Source organism: Mastomys coucha, unplaced genomic scaffold, assembly GCF_008632895.1.
Source record: "Mastomys coucha isolate ucsf_1 unplaced genomic scaffold, UCSF_Mcou_1 pScaffold5, whole genome shotgun sequence".
Classification (NCBI taxonomy): domain Eukaryota; kingdom Metazoa; phylum Chordata; class Mammalia; order Rodentia; family Muridae; genus Mastomys; species Mastomys coucha.
The window spans coordinates 99,507,880-99,527,231 of record NW_022196911.1 but is presented as its reverse complement, the minus strand read 5'-3'; the positions used below and the strand labels follow the sequence as shown (position 1 = coordinate 99,527,231).

Genomic DNA, 19,352 nt, shown 5'->3' with positions numbered 1-19,352 from the left:
GTATAGCCCTGGCTGTCCTGGAACTCACTCTGTAGACCAGGCTGGCCTCGAACTCAGAAATCCCGCCTATCTCTGCCTCCCAAGTGCTGGGATTAAAGGTGTACGCCACCACTGCCCAGCTTGTTTTAAAAATAGTCTTACTATGGAACACAATAAGTAAGCCAGGCTGGCCTTGAACTTCTGTCTAGGATTACAGGTGAATGTCACCAGGCCAGGCTTACTATTTCAGTTCTAACAGATCATGCTTCTATAGGATCTTTCTGGAAGGACATACAAAACACTGGTGATGGCCACTGTCTTCATGAAGAGAACCCAGAAGGGTGCAATGCAGAATGCTTCCCGGAGTTTTTACTCTCACCATGTAGTCCTGCTGGCCTGGAGCTTGCTATGTAGGCCAGGCTGGCTTCAGACTCGAAGATCAACCTGCCTCTGCCTCTGGAGTGCTAGGATTAAAGGTGAAATCCACCTGCCTCTGCCTCCCAACTGCTGGGATTAAAGGCGTGCGCCACCAGTGCCCAGAGTATTCAGGGTCTTAACATGACCTATCACCATACAAAGAACACATTCCACAGCTGTATTTATCTTGAGCCTACTTCCATGTCCTAGGCCAGTGTCAAATTCCTGCCAAATTCCTAGAAGGCGGCCCCCAAAGCTCTCCACATAGCTCAGTGGTAGAGTGTTTCCAATAAGTAAGGCTCTAAACTCAATTAAAAAAAAAAAAACCTGTTCAATGTCAAAAACTAGTTTGTAGGACTGGAGAGATGGCTCAGTTGTTAAGAGCACTGTTTGCTCTTCCAGAGGATCTGGGTTCAATTCTCAACACCCACACATCAGTTCACAACTGAACTAACTCCAGCTCCAGAAGATCTGACACTTTCACACAGACATACATGCAGGCAAAACACCAATGCACATGAAATAAAAATAAATTATTACAAAAATAGTAATGGTTTCTGTGTCTTTAATTTGTAGTTTTGCTTCTGAGCCATCAACGGTACCACTGCACACTCCGGTTCAGTTAGTCTGCAGCTGTGGAGGAGGGGTCACTCCTGCTGAGGGAAGTGTCAGCTGCTAACCTCCAATGGGATGGGGTGAGGGCACTCGGGAAGCAGACATTGTGCCCTTGACTATTGAAGCTAAACTCCCAGGGTGAGTTGGACCAGAGCTCAGGCCAGTAGAGTCTGTGGACGGGTCAGGGACAGCTGAGGACAAACGCACTTGTTGGGCAGGCCTGGCCTAAGTTCCATCCCCATATAAAGGCAGGAAGAGAGAGAACACTTTGTAAAACCATCTATGACCACCCAGAACACACAAAAGAAGTAAACTGGGGGGTTAGGGGCTACCACCTAGCCACTTTTGGGGGTTTTGTTTGTTTGTTTTATTTTTATTTTGCTACTCTTGTTTTTAATTACATTTTTTATTATTTAAAACAATTTTTAAATTTAGTTACATTTTGATGACATTCTCCTCCTCCTCCAAGTCATTAACAGATCCTTTCCCCCTCCCAACTTTAAGTTCTTTCTCAGAAAATACCCAAAGACTCAATACAACAATACCAAGAAGACCACTCCCAAAAAGAAAAAACAAACTGTAACCAAGTTTAAGCACACAAGCATGCTCGAGCACACAAGAACTGTGTCATCCATTATATGTTGGTCAGTTACTCCTGAACATGAGGTCTGCCCTGGAGTGGTTGATATGCCCAGTGTCACCGGAGAAAAATAAAAAAAACCTGATACAATGTACAGTCTAGTTGTTAATCTTTACCCTAGTGCTAGGTTTCCATTCAAGAATGCTTTTTTTTTTTGAAAGCATTAACAAAATAAAATATAATAGGTTAAAACAAAAACCATTACATGGAAGTTGGACAGGACACATGAACAGAAGGGAAAGATTCCAAGAGAAGGCATGGAATCAGAGACCCACTTGTTTGCACACTCGGAAACCCCATAGAAACATAAACTGGAAACTTAAACGCAGAGGACCAGGTGTGGACCCATGCTGGCAGTTCCTCAGGAAGATGGGACTCGCTTTACCTCAAGATCCAGCTGCACCATCCTTGGGCATATACCCAAAGGACAAAACACAGAACCTACCTGCCCCACCACCAAACACCTGTCCAGTCATGCTCATTGCCGTTCTATTCATAATAGCCAGCAACTGAAAGACAGATGTCCCTCCACAGAAGAAGAATAAAGAAAAGATGGAACATTTACACAACAGAGCATTACTCAGCCATATTTAAAAAAAGACATCATGAAATTTACAGGCATAAGCACTATCCTGAGTGAGGTATGCTAGACCCGGCGTCTACGCGGTTCTATGTGGATATTAGTTAAGTCCATGATAACCAAGCTACAGTCTGTATGCGGTTCTATGTGGATATTAGTTAAGTCCATGATAACCAAGCTACAGTCTGTAGGACCACGTTGGATAGCTGTAGAGTAAGGGACTAGAGGGGACGGACAGTTTGGAAAAGATTATGGATGGAGGTGGGGCTGGAACAGAAGGATCAAGTGGGGAGGGAGGAGGGGATTTAGGGAGAGACTACTGGGGAAGAGACAGCTAGAATCAAGGGGGCATTTAAAGGGTAATATGGAAAACTAATAGAGGAGAAATTTCCTAAAATATATACATATGAAGGCAATCTAAATGGAAACTCCAAATGATTCAGCAGACAGACTACGAACTGGCCACCTCTTGTCACCCAACAAAGCTTCCAGTACAGAGACTGGGTTACATCTAATCGAATTATTGGCCAAAGAGGCCCCATGGGGATCTTCAAACAGCCCAGGCTGTTGCCAAGCCTATGGGTTGCTCTTTGCAAACCAACAGCAAGGTTCCACTGCTAAGACAACACCTGCACACCTCACTGAACCTGAAGACGCTGAGTAGGTGCCTAAACAGGGCCTCTATCCCTATGTTCTAGTGTCTTTGGTACAAGAAGGTACTTGGCACACTACCAAATGTTAAGTACAAACACCAAGCCAGACACAACCCCTGCACAACAATGGCATACTACCTGCAAGATATGTTAGGACAATGGTGGCACCAAGCTTATGGGAGAAACCAACCAGTAGCTGATTTGACTTAAGGCCCACTTCATGTGATGGAAGCCATGCCAGACATGTTTGGGGTAACCAGGAACCAGAGACTGATAGCCCAGGGACTAGGGTAAAAGCTAATAGTACTGGTGTCTTTGTTAGGGTTTCTGTTGCTGTGAAGAGACACCATGACCAAGGGCAACTCTTATAAGGAACGCTTTTAATTGGGGCTGGCTTACAGGTTCAGAGGTTCTGTCCATTGTCATCATGGCAGGAAGCATGACAGTGTGCAGATAGGCATGGTGCTAGGGAAGGAGCTTTCTTTAGAATCTTGATTAGAAGGCAACCAAGAGACTGCCTCTTCCACACAGGGCAGAGTTTGAGCATATATATATTCAAGTACCTGAAAGCCCTAACTCCACAGCAACATACTTCCTCTAACAAGGCCACACCTCCTCCAGTAAGGCCATGCCTCCCAATAGTGCCACTTCCCATGGACCAATCATATTCAAACCACAACTGGTAAAAGGAAAGAAAGAAAGGAAGGAAGGAAGGAAAAGAGAGAGAGAGAAAGAAAGAAGAAGAAAAGACAGTGATAAGATGACTCCCTAAAAACATTTGGGTACTCATTGATCAGTGCCATGTTCAGCCATCATTAGAGAAGCTTCCTTCTGTAGCAGATAGGAACAAATACAGAGACCCACAGCCAGAGATGTTCTACTGAGAGTGAGAGACCTTGGAACACTCAGCCCTTAAGGAGTTCTTTAAGTCCCTCCCCACAGGCCTCAGGGAATCCCCAGGAAAAGGTGGAAAGAGTGTAGGAGCCAGAGGGAATGGAAGACTACGAAGAAAACACGGCCCTCGAAATCAACAGGAGCAAAGCTCATATAAACACACAGAAAGTGAAACAGTATATTTACTACGCACCCTTAAGGCTTCTCTTTCACAGTCGCCACCTCTTTGGGACAAAGTCCGCCGGGTATAGTGCGCACACCGCCTGCCCTGCCCTTTTTTAGTCACGGTAGCTACGTTTGACAATTTTCTTCCGCGTCTATTCGGAGAGACAGCTGTCGTTTTCGGTAATGGAACAAAAGCAATTAAATAGTAAGAAGACAAAAAGCAGGTCCTTCGGGCTTCACGCCTCAAAGGGCTGACCGCAAGCAAATTAAACTAACTGATCCAAGAGAGCCCTCAGGGCGATCACGTGGTATAAGACGAGTCAAAGCAACTCTTTCCTGGCTCCGGAAAACCAGACCCGAAGGTCCCACTTGGACCCGGGAACCACTTGCTCCCTCCAAAACTAATGCCCTTAGGGACACATACGGGTTAATGGCGCCACAGGGCGCATCTTCGGTTTAAGGGAGCAGAAACGACAGCCCCAAAGTTGCACAGATGGGGTTGAGGGGCAGAGCTGCGGGAGGCAAAAAGTCCCGAAGCTCCAGTGGTTCGGCCTCGCAGCGCTATCCAGAACCAGAGGGTATCCTGAGCGGCAGAACCGCTCACCTGAGAGCCAAGAGCCCTTGCACTCAGCGGCAAGGGAAGAGCTGCCGGCCCCGCCCCTCGGCTCTTCTGGGCTCGGTGATTGGCTTCGCGGGTCAGGGGCGGGGCCGTAGCGAGGAGTCGACGTGATGGCGTCAGACGCTGCCCGCCGCTTCCTGTTGTCAGTGCCTGCGGAGCCGCAGCTTCTCCTCCGAGCTGGGGTGGTCTCGCTTCGCCCGGAGCGCCGCCACCTGCTCCTGCTCCCTTTGGTGAGTCTGGGGTCTGGACGTGGAGGGAAGCGCGAGGACGGCGCCGCGATCCGGCGGTGGGCCTGCAGCCTCGCAGCCACTCGCGACCCCTGGGCGCCTTGAGACTGGGGTGGGAACCTCGGCCATCGCAGCCCGGGCCTGCTCTCGCCTCAGCCAGCGGCCACCGGCTCTCTCCCCTCCGTCTCCACCGCAGCCAACCTCAGCCCTAACCCGGGTCCCCCAACCACCGGTCTTGCAAAAGTGTAGCCTCTCTCGTGACCCCTCTTTAGCCCAGTTGCAACCTGATCCGAGCAAGCCACGTCCCTTTGCCACCTCTTAATCTAAACATCACGTTTATCTCACAACTCTTCTGAACCCTCCCTCGACCCTCCATTCTGGCTCTGATTTCTTATCGCAGCCTGTCATCCGGCTCACTCATACCAAACACCCTAGATCTGTCTCCCTCTCGTTGACCCACTACTTAAGTTTTCTCCTATGGAACTTGCGGGTTTCTTCTTGGTGACTGACGTCACAGCTTTAAGTCTTGTGTGTATCTTTTCTTTACCGACTTTTACCTAATTTCCTAGCTGATCACAGAAGTAAGTTCACTCAGGCACTTTTCCTGCCTAAAACTTATCTGCAAACTGTCTTCCACTCTGCTGCTTCAGGTCCTACCACTTCCCCCAGTCCCTTTGTTATTTTAAATTTAATATACATTTATTAATTCTTTGAGAATTTTATACATACATGTAATGTTTATAATATCCCTGCCCCCATTCATCACTGTTAGGTTTTTGTTTGTTTGCTTGGTTTTTGGTTTTTGGTTTTTGGTTTTTTGTTTTTGAGACAGCATGCCTTGTATCTCTCTATGAGATCACTCACTAATGTAGATCAGGCTGGCCTCAAACTCACAGTGCCTTCCAGTGTGGGTCACCACTCCTGGTTTTAATCTAGTGTTTGTTCTTTTGCTTTTGTGGGGTGGAGGGTGGTTTTGTTTTTTGGTTTTGTTATTGTTTTGAGACGGCCAATCCAAATAGCCAAAGCTAGCCATGGACTCCTGATCCTCCCTGCCTCCACATCCCAAGTGCTGGAATTGTAGGCATGAGTCACCATGTCTGTCTTCCCAGAACTACTGTTAACTAGATCTACTCAACTCCTGTCAGTGCCTTCTTTGATCCAGCTCTCTTTCACTTTTGAGAACTTAGGGTACAGCTCCCTACTGGTCATGCTTGCTATATTCCTCAATAGCCATGTCTGTTCCTTGCTCAGAGCCCTGCAGACTAAATGGCTGAATGGGTGTGTGTAGAGACTCAGGTGGTAACTGAGCATAGAGCTTACTCCAGAGCATCCTGGGGGAGAGGTTCTTCCTAGGGTCTGATCTCCTGAACGTGTTTCCACAGATGCCTTTTCTGCCATTCCTATTAAATCATTCCTGCTTGCTGTTGTAATGGTAGGTGTCATTCAAATACCTGGGACATGAGAGGTGGCCATTCACCCATCTCATTCATCCTGAGGTAATGAAAACCAGCCTATCCTTTTGGCTGTCTGTAGACAGCCTCAGGGAAGCAGTGTGGAGTTGGTTGTAATCAGGAATCCTGCCTATGTGTCCCCGCACCTGTGAGGAAGAATTTTCCTAGTGTTCCTTCCTGCATAGCTGAATGCAAATCTTCCCCATGACTGAGCCCAGAGACATAATGGCCACCAGAAGCATGTTGTAAGTCATGAAGAGTCCTGGGGAGGCTGAAAGATGAGGTACAAGGGCTATAAAATTGCTTCTCTTTTTGTAGGTCCTGGATCACTTAGTCTTAGGCACTGGGGTTTGTAGGAACATGTAAAGGTGAATCCAGTAGTTCGGGAAGATGGGTGCCTTTAAAGTCCTATGCCCAGCATTTATAATTTATAGTCCAAGTTCTTTTGAGGGGGTTATATATTTTTTCCAAGTTCTAATTGGCTTGCTTTGGGAGGGTCAACCGTCTTCGATGGCAGCCCCCCTGCCCCCGTCTGCCCCCCATACACACTCCCAGTGCTGGAGATTCAGTTTAGGATCTTGTATATATTAGACAAATGTTCTACCACTGAGCTACACTTCAAGCCCTGTCAGCAGTTGTAAAGGGCCCTGAGAGACCATCATTACCATAGTGGTCTCCTGTGAAGGCTGAGCATAATTCTGCCTCTAATAGTCTCTCATGATGATGATGATGATGCAACCTTCAGAGTGGCGTTTCGCTCATTGGCAGCTTCTTGTACTGGCAGGAATTTCTCAGTAGCCCTACAGTGTAAAGTGGTATGCCTTAGCTTCCCAGCCTATTGAATAGATGTACCTGCTCTATATGCCTCACCTTTATCTATTAAGTCCTTCAAGAGTTGAGCTTGTTATTTATTTATATATTTATTTATTTTTGATTTTTGAGTACTAATCCTAGATCCTAGAAGCACATCAATGAATGGATTCTTTGACGTTCTTGTTTTCATTCATTCAGAGCATACACATCTTTGGAATCCTTTCTCGTTTTCATTCATTCAGAGCATACACATCTTTGGAATCCTATCGTAGAGCCAGCTACCCACCTGTAACCACAGGTGCCCAGGAGGCTGAGAGTGAGAATTAAAGCTTTCCAAAGGAGTTTAAGACCTTCCTGGGCTACATAATAAGTTCAAGGTCAGTCTGTGCTCCATAGCAAGATCTTGCTCAGAAATAAAATATTAAGGGCTGGAAATATATCTCACTGCTAAGTACTGCTGAAGGAAAAATCTAAAAGCCAGGCATAGTTGGCTAGGCTTTGTAAACTCTTCTCTGAGGGAGGAGAAACTGGGAAGATTGCTAGAAGTTGAGGCTAGCTTGAACTACACAGCAAACAAAACAAAATCAAAAGAAGGTAGAAGAATCCTATACTGTGTGGAACAGGAATGTGGGAGAGATGGTGGTATTGGGTGAAAGGGAAGTTGGAGGGAAAATGTGTCCAGCAGGGGCAGATGCCCTCACCCACACGAGTGATCCAGTCTCTCATCCTCCATCAGTATTTAATGTGAAGCACCGGCTTCAGAAGCTTCTTCTCCTTACCCCATCCCCACCCCCTGTCCCCAGACCCTACCCATACCACTAGACCTAACCCTAACCCTAACCCTATTCTTACCCCTACCTACACCTATCCCTAGTACTACTCATACCCCTGTCCATGCCCCTCCAGGACACTGGTTTAGAAGTCCAGCTTTCTTCAGGACATACTGGTTACTCACTCAGGATTCACGTGTATGAAAGGTCAGCTGCCTTTCTGAATCAGAATGCAACTCTGTCATTCTTTTCCAACTGAAATAATATGCCTCATCCATCGGTCTGGCAGCTGGATGGCCCAAGCACAGGGCTGTTCACAACCCACAGGTATATGATTCAGGCTGTGCAAGGAGGATAGATGGCATGGCCAAGGTAAAGTGTCCCTGAGGAGGAGCTCTTGCTCCTCGTCCATTCCTTCAGGTCTCATGTATGCCATTTCCTTCTTTCTTCCTCAAGGTGTAGATGAAGTAAGATGACCGTACTAGCTAGAACTGGGACAAATCTTTCCCGAGTTGAACATTTAAGAAAAGACAGTTCTAAAACTAGGTGTCGTGGAGAAGACCATAAATCTGTCTGTTTAGACGGTATCTTGCTTTAGTTCTTATTTGATTAAGCGGAGCTTCTTTTGACCTGAGAGTTTGAGCTGCAAAGAAAGGACTCCGGAGGCCTGAGATTTCTGTTTCTTACTTGCTTCTACTGAGCCTGTGCACTCCAAAGTAGAGATGACCGTGTCACGCAGGACAGATCAGAAAAGCTTTGTTCATCCTGAAAGGCACATAGGGTGACTCAGGGCCTGGAGGAGAGGCAGACTTAGTATAAACCGTTTGGGGCTCTCTAAGTGGCAGGAGCTGCCTCCCCTGCTAAACTCCCCAGTAATGTTGGTGGCTCTCAGTAATGTTGCCCAAGTCTTCTCCTTACTCCTGCAGAAGTGTCTTGAAAGGCACTCTCTTCATACTCCTTTGGTGTCAGTGAAGAACAGCTGAGGGTAGGGTGTGACACCAGTCCCACCTGCTGGGAGATCTGATGTCCTCGCCAGGTGGACAGTGGCCACCGACCCAGCCATCAGGACAGCTTCCATGAGCAAGTGCATTCCTTTCTCCCTGAAGCACTATGGTTAAGACACGAGGAACTAGCGTTTTAGCTTCCTTCAAAGGAGAGTAAAGGTGCGACTGTGGCACCAGCTTGTCTTTAATTCTAGCGCTGGCGAGGCAGAGGCAGGGTGATCTCTGTGCATTCGAAGCCAGTCTGGTCTGCAGGACTACCCGAGAGACCTTGTCTCCAAAAAAAAAGGGAGCCTAAACCTGAAAATTGTGACCTGGTTTTTGAATTGTCAATGTTCTGGGTTCCTGAGCTAGTGTCGGTCATTTTGTGGCTTTACTGACAGTTTCTGGCAACATTTACTTCTCTTTGCTTGAGACCTATGTACTCTGACTTTCTTTTTTTTTTTTTTTAAAGATTTATTTATTTATTATTATATGTAAATACACTGTAGCTGTCTTCAGATGCACCAGAAGAGGGCGTCAGATCTCATGATCGGGTGGTTGTGAGCCACCATGTGGTTGCTGGGATTTGAACTCAGGACCTTCGGAAGAGCAGTCAGAGTCAGTGCTCTTAACCACTGAGCCATCTCTCCAGCCCGTACTCTGACTTTCTTAGATTCACTTTAGTTTAGTTTAGTTTGTATTTTTTTTCAATTTAATTACGTGTGTGTGTGTGTGTGTGTGTGTGTGTGTGTGTGTGTGTGTATGTACCACATATAGTGCTCCTCTCCCAAGTGCTGAGATTACAAGAATGAGCCCACTATATTGGGATTTGGGTTTTGTTGTAGCATGGTTTGGGTTTTTTTGAGGCAGGTTGTCATGTAGTTGATCTTTTTGCCTCTACTTCCAAATGCTGAGATTACGTGGCCTGGGGTAGCATTTGTTTGTTTACTTGCTTGCTTGTTTTTTAAAGTAATTACTGGGCTTTAACATGTTAACCGTCTGTATTAACAGTGCCCCACTTGAGTTCTCTATTACTTTCAGCTAATTAGTCCCCGGAGCTTTAATTGACATAGGCTGTTATTTGTATGTTCAGGTCTAAGCCCTAGGGTCCTGTTCACTGACTGAGAGAAGAACAACTGGAGTGGAAGGAATTCCAACCAGAGCAGCTGCCCGAGTCTGAGAGAGGCTTGTGCCGTGGAAGTATGGGGACTTGGAAGCCAAGGGCTTGGAGCCTGAGCAGCTGGATCTTGCTTGCTGGGCTGCACAAGGGTCGTGAGGGAGGAATTCAACACCCAGGACAAGCATGCTGTGAGGAGGACTGTTTGACTATAGCATATACCTCCTTTTCTACCATCCTGGAAATCAATATGGGCTGGCCTCCCGAAGCCTGGAAAATCCCTGGGGACATAGAGCAGAATTTGGAAGGGTGAAGCCAGAGTTTTGTAGTCAGACCTAAGGGCTCTTCCTGGCAGCCTGTCTCTCTAAGGGTCATGCTTCTCCACACACTTGCCTCCCTGTACAAAACCTGTCTTAATATGTCCACTCTGTGCCCTTTTTATTACCACTATCTAAGAAGCCAAAGACTGGCTGGGTCCCATCATTGAGGACTACCCTGTTTCCTTCCTTCCCACGTCTTACGCTCCACTTCTGTCTTATAAACCTTGACTGCCAGACTGGTCTTACTGTGCCTTGGGCCTGCAGCTGAAGTGTGTGCACTCTTCCCAGCCCCCCTCAAGTTCTAGCATTGTTCCAAGCCGTGAAGCCAAGCCACTATCGTGTAAATTTGTTCCTAGACCAGCCTCGGCTTCCTCTTCCTTCTTCCCCTATCAGGTAGAAATAATGAAATGGCATCGGTTCGTAGGGTGATCACAGGGGAAGTGTGAACAAGGCAGTCTGTGTAACATCCCTTGGTTGTGTGAGCTTCTTTGTTCAGTAATTGAGTGAGATAGCCTGAGTGTTGGCTCTGTAGTCTCTTTCCCTAGATTTGTTTGGATATGAATGTGCAGGCTTGGGACAGGGGAAGAAGGCCTTTGGAATCTTGAACTGTGGATACATGCATACATTGTGGGCAATGGCACTCTTTGTTTATAGATTCGTGGCTACATCCATCAGAACTACAGACAGCTTTTCTACCCCGAACACATCATGTTCAGACTTCACACTTGAAAAAGAAAATTCTCTGCCCCCATGGTCCTGCTAGGAGCAAATTGTGATGTCAGAACCCATGTTGGTCATTAAGACATATATCTTTGACCCCGACCCCTGCTTTGGCGCCCAGGGCAGAAGCACAAGGGTGGAGTGAAAGCTGTCCCCTGAAGCTGCTGCTGCAGGGGCTGAAAGCCTGGCCTGGGGAGCAGTCCTGTACAAGACCCGGGTCTTGAGTGTGAATTGTGAGGCCCAGCGCCTGGTCTCCACCAGTTCTTAGCATCTTCAGTGCAAGCCCCTCCTTCACACCCTAGCCACGGGCCTTCTGAAGTTTTCACACTCAACCCTTCTGTCTGAGAAGTTTTACATGACCCAATAGATAGGTGTATAAGGTAGACAAGTCAAACATTTAATAATAGTAAACCACAAATAAATCAAATTTAAACCGATTCTTTGGTATACATAGTTTTACTCTTTATTGAAGACAAAACAAATTTGCATACTGATAAGAAAGCTGTGCTTGTCTATCCAATTCAAGGCATACTAATTTCATACTTACGTGCTGAGAAAACACTAAAGCCTTTGCTTTTATAATTAAACCATTATGTTTCTATAAAAGCAGAAAAAATTGTATAGAAAACACAGCAAGACTTCAGGCTTTCTCAAATCTGAACTTGGAACTGGGTGTGGTGGTCCACACCTTTAATCTCAGGACCCAGGAGGCAGGGAGAAGCTTATCTTGGTAAATTTGAGGCCAACTGGTCTACATAGAATTCCAGGACAGCCAGAGAGAGCTACATGGAGAGACCCTGTCTAAAGGGGAACGAATTGGCTCAAATCCAAGCTGAGGTTGATCACACCGTGCTCACTGGTGATGTATGGAGATGGATTATGACTTCCTCTGTAATAGAAATACATGTGTTGCATGTTCAGAACCAGTGTAGCCGTGGAAGTCATGTGAGGCCACACAGGTGAGCTCTGCCAGAAATATTTCAGACTCATTAGATTTTGATTTTGAATTAATTTTTAGTTGTTATGCATTCAGAAACCTTTTTCTGTTGATAAATTTTTTGCAATCACCACATTCGTTGTAGCACCTGATAGGGGCTTCAACCCACTGTTGAGAAAGTTTTGCAAATGTCTATCCCATAGGCCTTGGCACTCCGCACAGATTTTGGTGTGAAGAGCTCTCTGCTTGCCTTCCCGGTGCACAGGCTTTCGCCCTTCCCAAGGACTGAACTTCTGTTTCCTTCCTTAAAATCCAGTGTCAGTTTTTCCTGTGCTTTGCTCAAAGGCACTTCATTTGCAATTTGAGTGACTGGGCCTGACCTCCTGCTGCCTGCTGGGAGGGGCCTGCGGTTGTGGGGCTAAGATCGGACCGAGCTTGCTCATCTAGCCTCATCTTTCTGTTCCTCCAGGTGTCATGTGAGTCTCCTTGAGAGCTGCTGCCCGAGTGGAGATGCTCTCAGTGGAGAATGGCCTGGACCCTCGGGCTGCCATCCAGGTAGGTGGGCAAAATAGGATCAAGGGAGGGAAGGGCTGCCCAGGGCCACCGTTTCATCAGCTTCTCTCTCACAGATTTACTTATTTATTTATTTATTATATATGAGTACATTGTAGCTGTCTTCAGACACCAAAAAAAGGCATCGGATCCCATTATAGATGATTGTGAGCTACTGTGTGGTTGCTGGAATTTGAACTAAGGATCTCTGGAAGATCAGTCAGTGAGTGCTTTTAACTGCTGAGCTATCTTTCCAGCCTCCTTATCAGCTTTTCTCTTAAAAAAAATGTTTTTTCTCTTTTAGATAGAGTCTCATGGGGTAGCCTAGATGGGCCTCGAACTCACTCCATAGCAAAGGATAAAATCCTGATTTTCCTGCCTTGACTGACCTTCAAGGTGCTAGGATTGCTGGCACGAATCACTAGCTTTCATCTACTTTCCTTGTAATGCATGAACACTATCCAGGGAGAGGCTTCAGGTGGAGAAATCCTGACCGTCCATTCTAGATTCCCCCCCCCCCCCCCCCCCCCGTGTGTGTGTGTGTGTGTGTGTGTGTGTGTGTGTATGTCTGTCTGTCTGTCTGTCTGTGAATGTCTGTCTGTCTGTCTGTGAATGTGCCCTATGGCATGTGTGTGGCAGTCAGGAAAACTTATGGGAGTCTGTTTTCTCTTTCCATCACGTGGGTTCTGGGGACTGAACCAGGTCAGGCTTAGCAGAGCGTACCTTTACCCACTGAGCCATCTTGCCAATCGCCCACACTTGCTTTTTGAGACAGGGTCTCTCACTGAATTTGGAGCTTGCTGATTTGGTTGGATTAGTTGGACAGCAAGTCTTAGAATTCTCTTCTCTCCTTCTCTTCAGTGCTGAAACCGCAGATGTCGCGGTGCCCAGTTTTTTATGTGTGTGCTGGGGATCCCAACTCAGGTTCTCATTCTTGTGTGTACTTACAGTTTTGTCTGACGCAGCTGATCTCATTAGTTTCAATAGTGGGCTTAAGTTGGCAGCATATATACATATACATCTTTGTCATGTACTACTTTCCAGGAAAACTTCAAGCAAACATATTTGTGGCCAGTTTACCAGAACCTCTTCAACAACCTCTCGCAGTCATTTTTTTTTCCCTGTGCCTAGGAGCTCTGGACTGGCTGTCTGTGTCCTTGGAAAAGCAGGAGGTCAGATAGCTTTTTGACTCAGTGGAATCCTATAGTGGCTTCTTTGGAGAATCCTTTCCTCCGAGCGCGGCTCCCTAGTTACCAGAATCTTCTGCAACCAGGAGCTGTGGCCCTCAGGAGCTGCCTTCCCTCTTCTGGCCACTAGAGGGTCAGCTCTACCTGTTTCCCTGCTGGCTTCCAGCTAGGCCTTTGAAGTCATCCCTGTCAAACCCTGGGCTCTCTGGAGCCGAGCCCTCACTTCCTCCTAGCAAGAGGTGCACAGACCCACCCCTTGAGGTGTATGTCTAGTTATCCCTGCATTCCTTGACACAGCACCTGGTAGGCACTCAGTTGGAAATAGTTTGAGCCTTTTATATAGTATATAGTAGATTTTAAGTAACATTTAAAATTCAACCCCGAGATTGAAATCTTTGCTTCAAAGGACACTATTCATAAAGTGTTGGAGGAGGGATGAAAAGATATTGTCCATAGAAAAAGAGAAGATATTATCTCTGAAAAAGGTCTGGTATAGGGCTGGAGAAATGGCTCAGTGGTTAAGAGCACTGACTGCTCTTCCAGGGGTCCTAAGTTCAATTCCCAGCAACCACATGGTGACTCTGTAATGAGATCTGATGCCCTCTTCTGGTGTGTCTGAAGACAGCTACAGTATACTTACGTATAATAAATAAATCTTAAAAAAAAAAAAAATAGAGAGAGAGAACTATTTTGACCTTTAAGAGATTCTGGGGACTGAGAAATGGCTGTCCATGTGTGCCAGTGTGGAACCCTATGTTTGAATCTCCAGAACCCTTGTGCAGTCTTTATTTACAACCCCAGTTAGGGAGAGGGAGGGCACATTTCTGAGAAATCCCCAGGGTTCACTGACCAGGTAAGCCATGAATTGATGAGCACAGGTTCAGTAAGAGACCTCACCTATAAGAATAGTGTATGTGTGCTGGGCATGGTGGCATACGCTTTAATCCCAGCATTTGGGAGGCAGAGGCTAGTGCATCTCTGAGTTCTAGGCCAGCCTGGCCTACAAAGTGAATTCCAGAACAGCCAGAGCTATAGAAAGAAACCCTGTGTGGAAAAACCACAATAATAACAGAAAAGACTAATGTGTAGTGTGACTAAGACACTCAGCCTACATGTATGTGCTGATCTACACATGCACTAACACACACAAGCCCATATAACACACATAAAAACAAGTTATACAGTGGACAAAGGATTTCCCCAAGGAAGATATACAGATAACCAGTAAGTACACAAAATGATGCTTTTTCTATTACTATTAATTATTTTTAAATTAATTACTATTAAACCCAGGGAAATGTAAAAGAAAGCCATGGTAAGGTGCTGTTTCATTCCATTAAGGTGGTTATAATCAGAAAGACAATAGCGAGTGTTGACAAAAACAAGAAAAAGCTGGACCACTTCTAATCCCTGAGAATGTAAAGATCATGGCTACTTTGATAAACAGCTCTGTTTCCAAGAAAACATAAATAGGTCTTTTGAGGGTTTTTTTTTTTTAGTGTGTTTTTTTCCTTTTTATTTATTTATTTTTATTTATTATAAGTACACTGTAGCTGTCTTCAGACACACTAAGGCATCAGATCTCATTACAGATGGTTGTGAGCCATCATGTGGTTGCTAGGATTTGAACTCAGGACCTCTGGAAGAGTGGTCAGTGCTCTTAACTGCTGATCCGTCTCTCCAGCCTCCTTGAGGTTGTTTTCTAATTCCTTTTCTTTCTGGTGTTGGGGATGAAATACAGGATCCACAAATATAGGCAGTGCTCTACCCCTGAGCCACATCCCCAGCTTGGCATGGGGAGCATAGATTTTATGTGATTTAATGATTCTTTGGATTTGAAGCCAGGTTTTACTATATACTCTAGGCTGGCCTCAAACTTAACTATCAAGACAGTCTCCAAGTCACGTGTAAGTCCTCAGCTTTTAGCAGTCAGGGTTGTAAGCCTGTCACTGTCCGAGCTCACATGTCAATGGCCATCAGTTCTAGACCTGGAAGTATGCCTGCATAAAGAAGTAGATAAAAACACTCAGAGCTGCATTGTAGTCAAGAAGTGCAATCAAGCCAGGCATTCGTTTTCTCATGAATGGCCAAATAAATCTTGGTATGTCCATGCAGTAGATGTTAGTCTTACCTGACAGTAAGAAGGAACTAAGTTCTCATAATGTGCTGTAGTACAGATAACCCTTGGCCACATGCCACATCACAGAAACCAAACTCCAAGTCACAATCTGTATGTTTCCATTTCTTTAAAATGTCCAGAATAGATAAATCTGTCGAGTCAGAAAGTAAAATTAGTCTGCAGCCACCCCCACCCCCTGCCACTAATACAAACTGTTTCTTTCAGTGGTGTTGAAATGCTCTAAAATTAACTAATTTTAAGGTTGCACAATTCTCTGACTATACTAAAAACCACTGAACTTCCTTTTCCAAATCTTTCTGTATTTTATTGACTGTAAATTTTCAGACCAAGAAGTTTAACTGTAAATAGAATAAATATAATAAAATCCTTGGGCTTTTGGTATTATTTGTTTAGGAATACATCTGCAATTAAAAGTAATAATAAAAACGTAAAATAATACTGGAGAGATGCCTGAGAGATAGATGCACTGCTCCTGGGTTTTGGTTGGCTGGTTTTTGTTTTGTTTGAAGTGGTTTCTTGATGTAGCCCTGGCTGTCCTGGAACTTCCTAGTGCACCAGGCTGGCCTCAAGCCTCTCAGGTGCCGGGATTAAAGGCGTGTGCCAGCATTCCTGGCCTCATTTGCTGAGAGGACCCTGATTCAGTTCCTAGTTCACAACTGCCTATAATTCCAGTTCCAGAGGGATCCACCATCCTCTTCCGGTCCCCATGAGTATTGCACACACACAGTGCATTTGCATGCAAGCAAAATATACACATAAACTAAAAATAAGTAAATTTTTAGAGGTTTTATTTTTATATGAACATTTTGCCCAAAAATGTAAATGTATCACATTCTCACAGTACTTGTGGAGGCCAGAAGAGGGCATCAGATTTCTGTGCTGTAGTTACAGACATGCGCTGCCATGTGCCTGCTAGGTCCTCTACAAGAGCAGGCAGTGCTTCTAAGCTGAGTGTCTCTCCAGCTCCCAGTGAGCAAACCTCTTTCTTTCTTTCTTTCTATCTTTCTTTCTTTCTTTCTTTCTTTCTTTCTTTCTTCCTTCCTTCTTTCCTTCCTTCTTTCCTTCCTTCCTCCCTTCCTTCCTTCTTTCCTTTCTTCCTTTCTTCCTTTTTTTTTGAGAGTTTCATATGTGAGCACTATGTCATTTCTAGCCCTCCTACCTCCAGCTTCACCCATGACTCCCCCACTCACTTCCAAGTTCATGATCTTTTCTTCTAGGATTGTTATTGTTACCCTTACACGTACACAAACATATGCTTTCGGAAATAATCTAAGCTCCTTAGTAATGCTCTTCTGCATATGGGACCAGCACTTCCCTACAGAAGACTGATTCTCCTCTCAACAGCCATTGTAAATGAATCTGGTTGGTTGGTTGGTTGGTTGGTTGGTTGTTTCATTTGAGACAGGGTCTTACTATGTAGCCCTGGCTGATCTGGAACTCCTTATGTAGACCAGGTTAGCCTCAGGCTTACAGAGATCTGCCTGCTTCTGCCTCCTAAATGCTGAGATTAAAGGAATATGCCACCATGCTCAGTAGTAGTAGTAATAATAATTATAATAATAACAACAACAACAACAATAATAATTTGTGAAAGTAAAAGTTAACCATAATCCACGAATGTGGTTACTACTGGCGAGGATCAAAAACAGCAAAACAAACAAACCCAGAAGTTTGTAGTTTAAATCAGAGAAGTTAATATGAATTATAACTTGTTAATTAATTTTTAAAATTCAACTTTCCAAGCAAACACTTTCAGATCAGATTAAGTCAGGATAAAAGTGAAGTATTTATCTATAACTTAACACTTGCTTCAAACCAGTTTTTCTGCAATTCTGTCTAGTTCTTTGCTAAACACTAATATGATTGATACACTCATATCTATGGTTATATAATTTTTCCACCAACACTTGGTGTACATTTGGAATTGCATGCTTTATATATGCTTATTGTACATACACAGTAGCAAGTATTAGAGACCCGAGGAGGAATGAAAAATCAACTTCTGTCTAAGCAATGGCCTTTGCTGGGCATGGTGGTTCAGATCTCTAAATTCAAGGCTAATCTGGTTTACAAAGTGAATTCCAGGACAGCCAGGGCTACAAAACCCCTTAAGGCTTTGCTCTAGGCTTAGGCTCTTAGCTGATCTAATTATACTTCTATGGTCTTGACTGCTTTTTCCCCCACACGGTGATGGGGATCTAACAGAAGGCTGTGCCTTCTCTCTCGAGCCTACTCTCTTGAGCCACACTTGCTGGCTCTTTCTTTGTTATTGTTCTAAAGACATTCTTTCTGTCTTCTTAGCTTATCTCTGCAGAGTGCCCCCAAGCCACTATAGTGGTATTTAAATACAAGATTGATGTTTAGTTTGAAAAACCAAAAGATATTGGGCTGGAGAAATGGCTTAGAAGTTAAGAGCACTGACTGCTCTTCTAGAGGTCCTGAGTTCAATTCCCAGCATCCACATGGTGGCTCACAACCATCTGTAATGGAATCCAATGCCCACTTTTGGTGTCCCTGAAAACAGTGACAGTGTATGTACTCATATACATAAAATAAATAAGTCTCTAAAAAAATAAAACCAAAAGATAGGGCTGGAGAGATAGGGCTTCAGTGGTTAAAAGCACTTGTTGCTCTTGCAGAGGACCTGGGTTTGATTCCCAGAATCTACATGGCGTGTGGTCCACAACCATCTATAACTCCAGTTTTAGGGAATTTGATACCCTCTTCTAACCTCAGACACTAGGCACACATGTGATACACATACATACATGTAGGCCAAATACTCACATATATTAATAAATCTCATTGAAACTTTTTCTTTAAAAAAAGATTTACAAAACCATTTCTTCTGTATGCTAGATCTTCACTTGCCACAGTAGCTGGCTTTGCAGGAGTCTAGGTTATACACATACGTGTGTGTGGTCACAGACATTGCAAAATGGGCCGTGGACTTCATCCCAGGGGCTCCACGTCGTATTTACCTCTGAAGTCTGCCCTTGTGTTTGACACAACTCAGGTCATCAAGAAGAAGCTAGTGGGATCTGTGAAGGCTCTGCAGAAACAGCATGTGTCTCTGGACACGGTGGTCACCAGTGAAGACGGAGATGCCAACACCATGTGCAGCGCCCTGGAGGCCGTGTTCATCCATGGCCTGCATGCCAAGCACATCCGTGCCGAGGCCAGCGGCGGCAAAAGGAAGAAGCACAGTCACCATCAGAAGGCTCTGCCCCAGCCTGCCTTCTGGCCCCTTCTGAAAGCTGTCACCCACAGGTGAGCTACGTCAGGGAGGAGCTTCAGAGGGGGCCTGTCTCCTCTCGAGGGTGGCAAAGCCGGAAAACAGCGTTCTAGTGTGCTCATTACTCAGTGACTGTAGGGGCTGGACTTAAGGAAGGCTTGTCTCCAGACCTGGAGACACTCCACTCGTCTAGAGCCTGTGGCTTCTCCTCACCCAGCACTAATGAGTGACCTTTAGACTCCGCTAGGCTGAGCCATGTACTTAGTGCTGAGTGATGTGTGGACCGAAGACACTAAAGTATCCCCTTTCCTTTTTTTTTTTTTTTTTTTTTTTTTTTT

General features: G+C 45.2%; 1 protein-coding gene across 1 annotated transcript in view; it reads left to right on the top strand.

Moving 5' to 3' along the window:
- Positions 1–4,674: 4,674 nt before the first annotated feature.
- Plekhm1 (pleckstrin homology and RUN domain containing M1) overlaps positions 4,675–19,352 on the top strand; it is a 50,458-nt gene continuing 35,780 nt past the window's right edge. Inside the window, exons 1-3 of the mRNA XM_031350457.1 lie at positions 4,675–4,792; positions 12,370–12,455; positions 18,796–19,049. Of these exons, the coding sequence (XP_031206317.1) occupies positions 12,411–12,455; positions 18,796–19,049 (299 nt within the window). The 5' untranslated portion in view covers positions 4,675–4,792; positions 12,370–12,410. The remainder of the gene's footprint in view (positions 4,793–12,369; positions 12,456–18,795; positions 19,050–19,352) is intronic.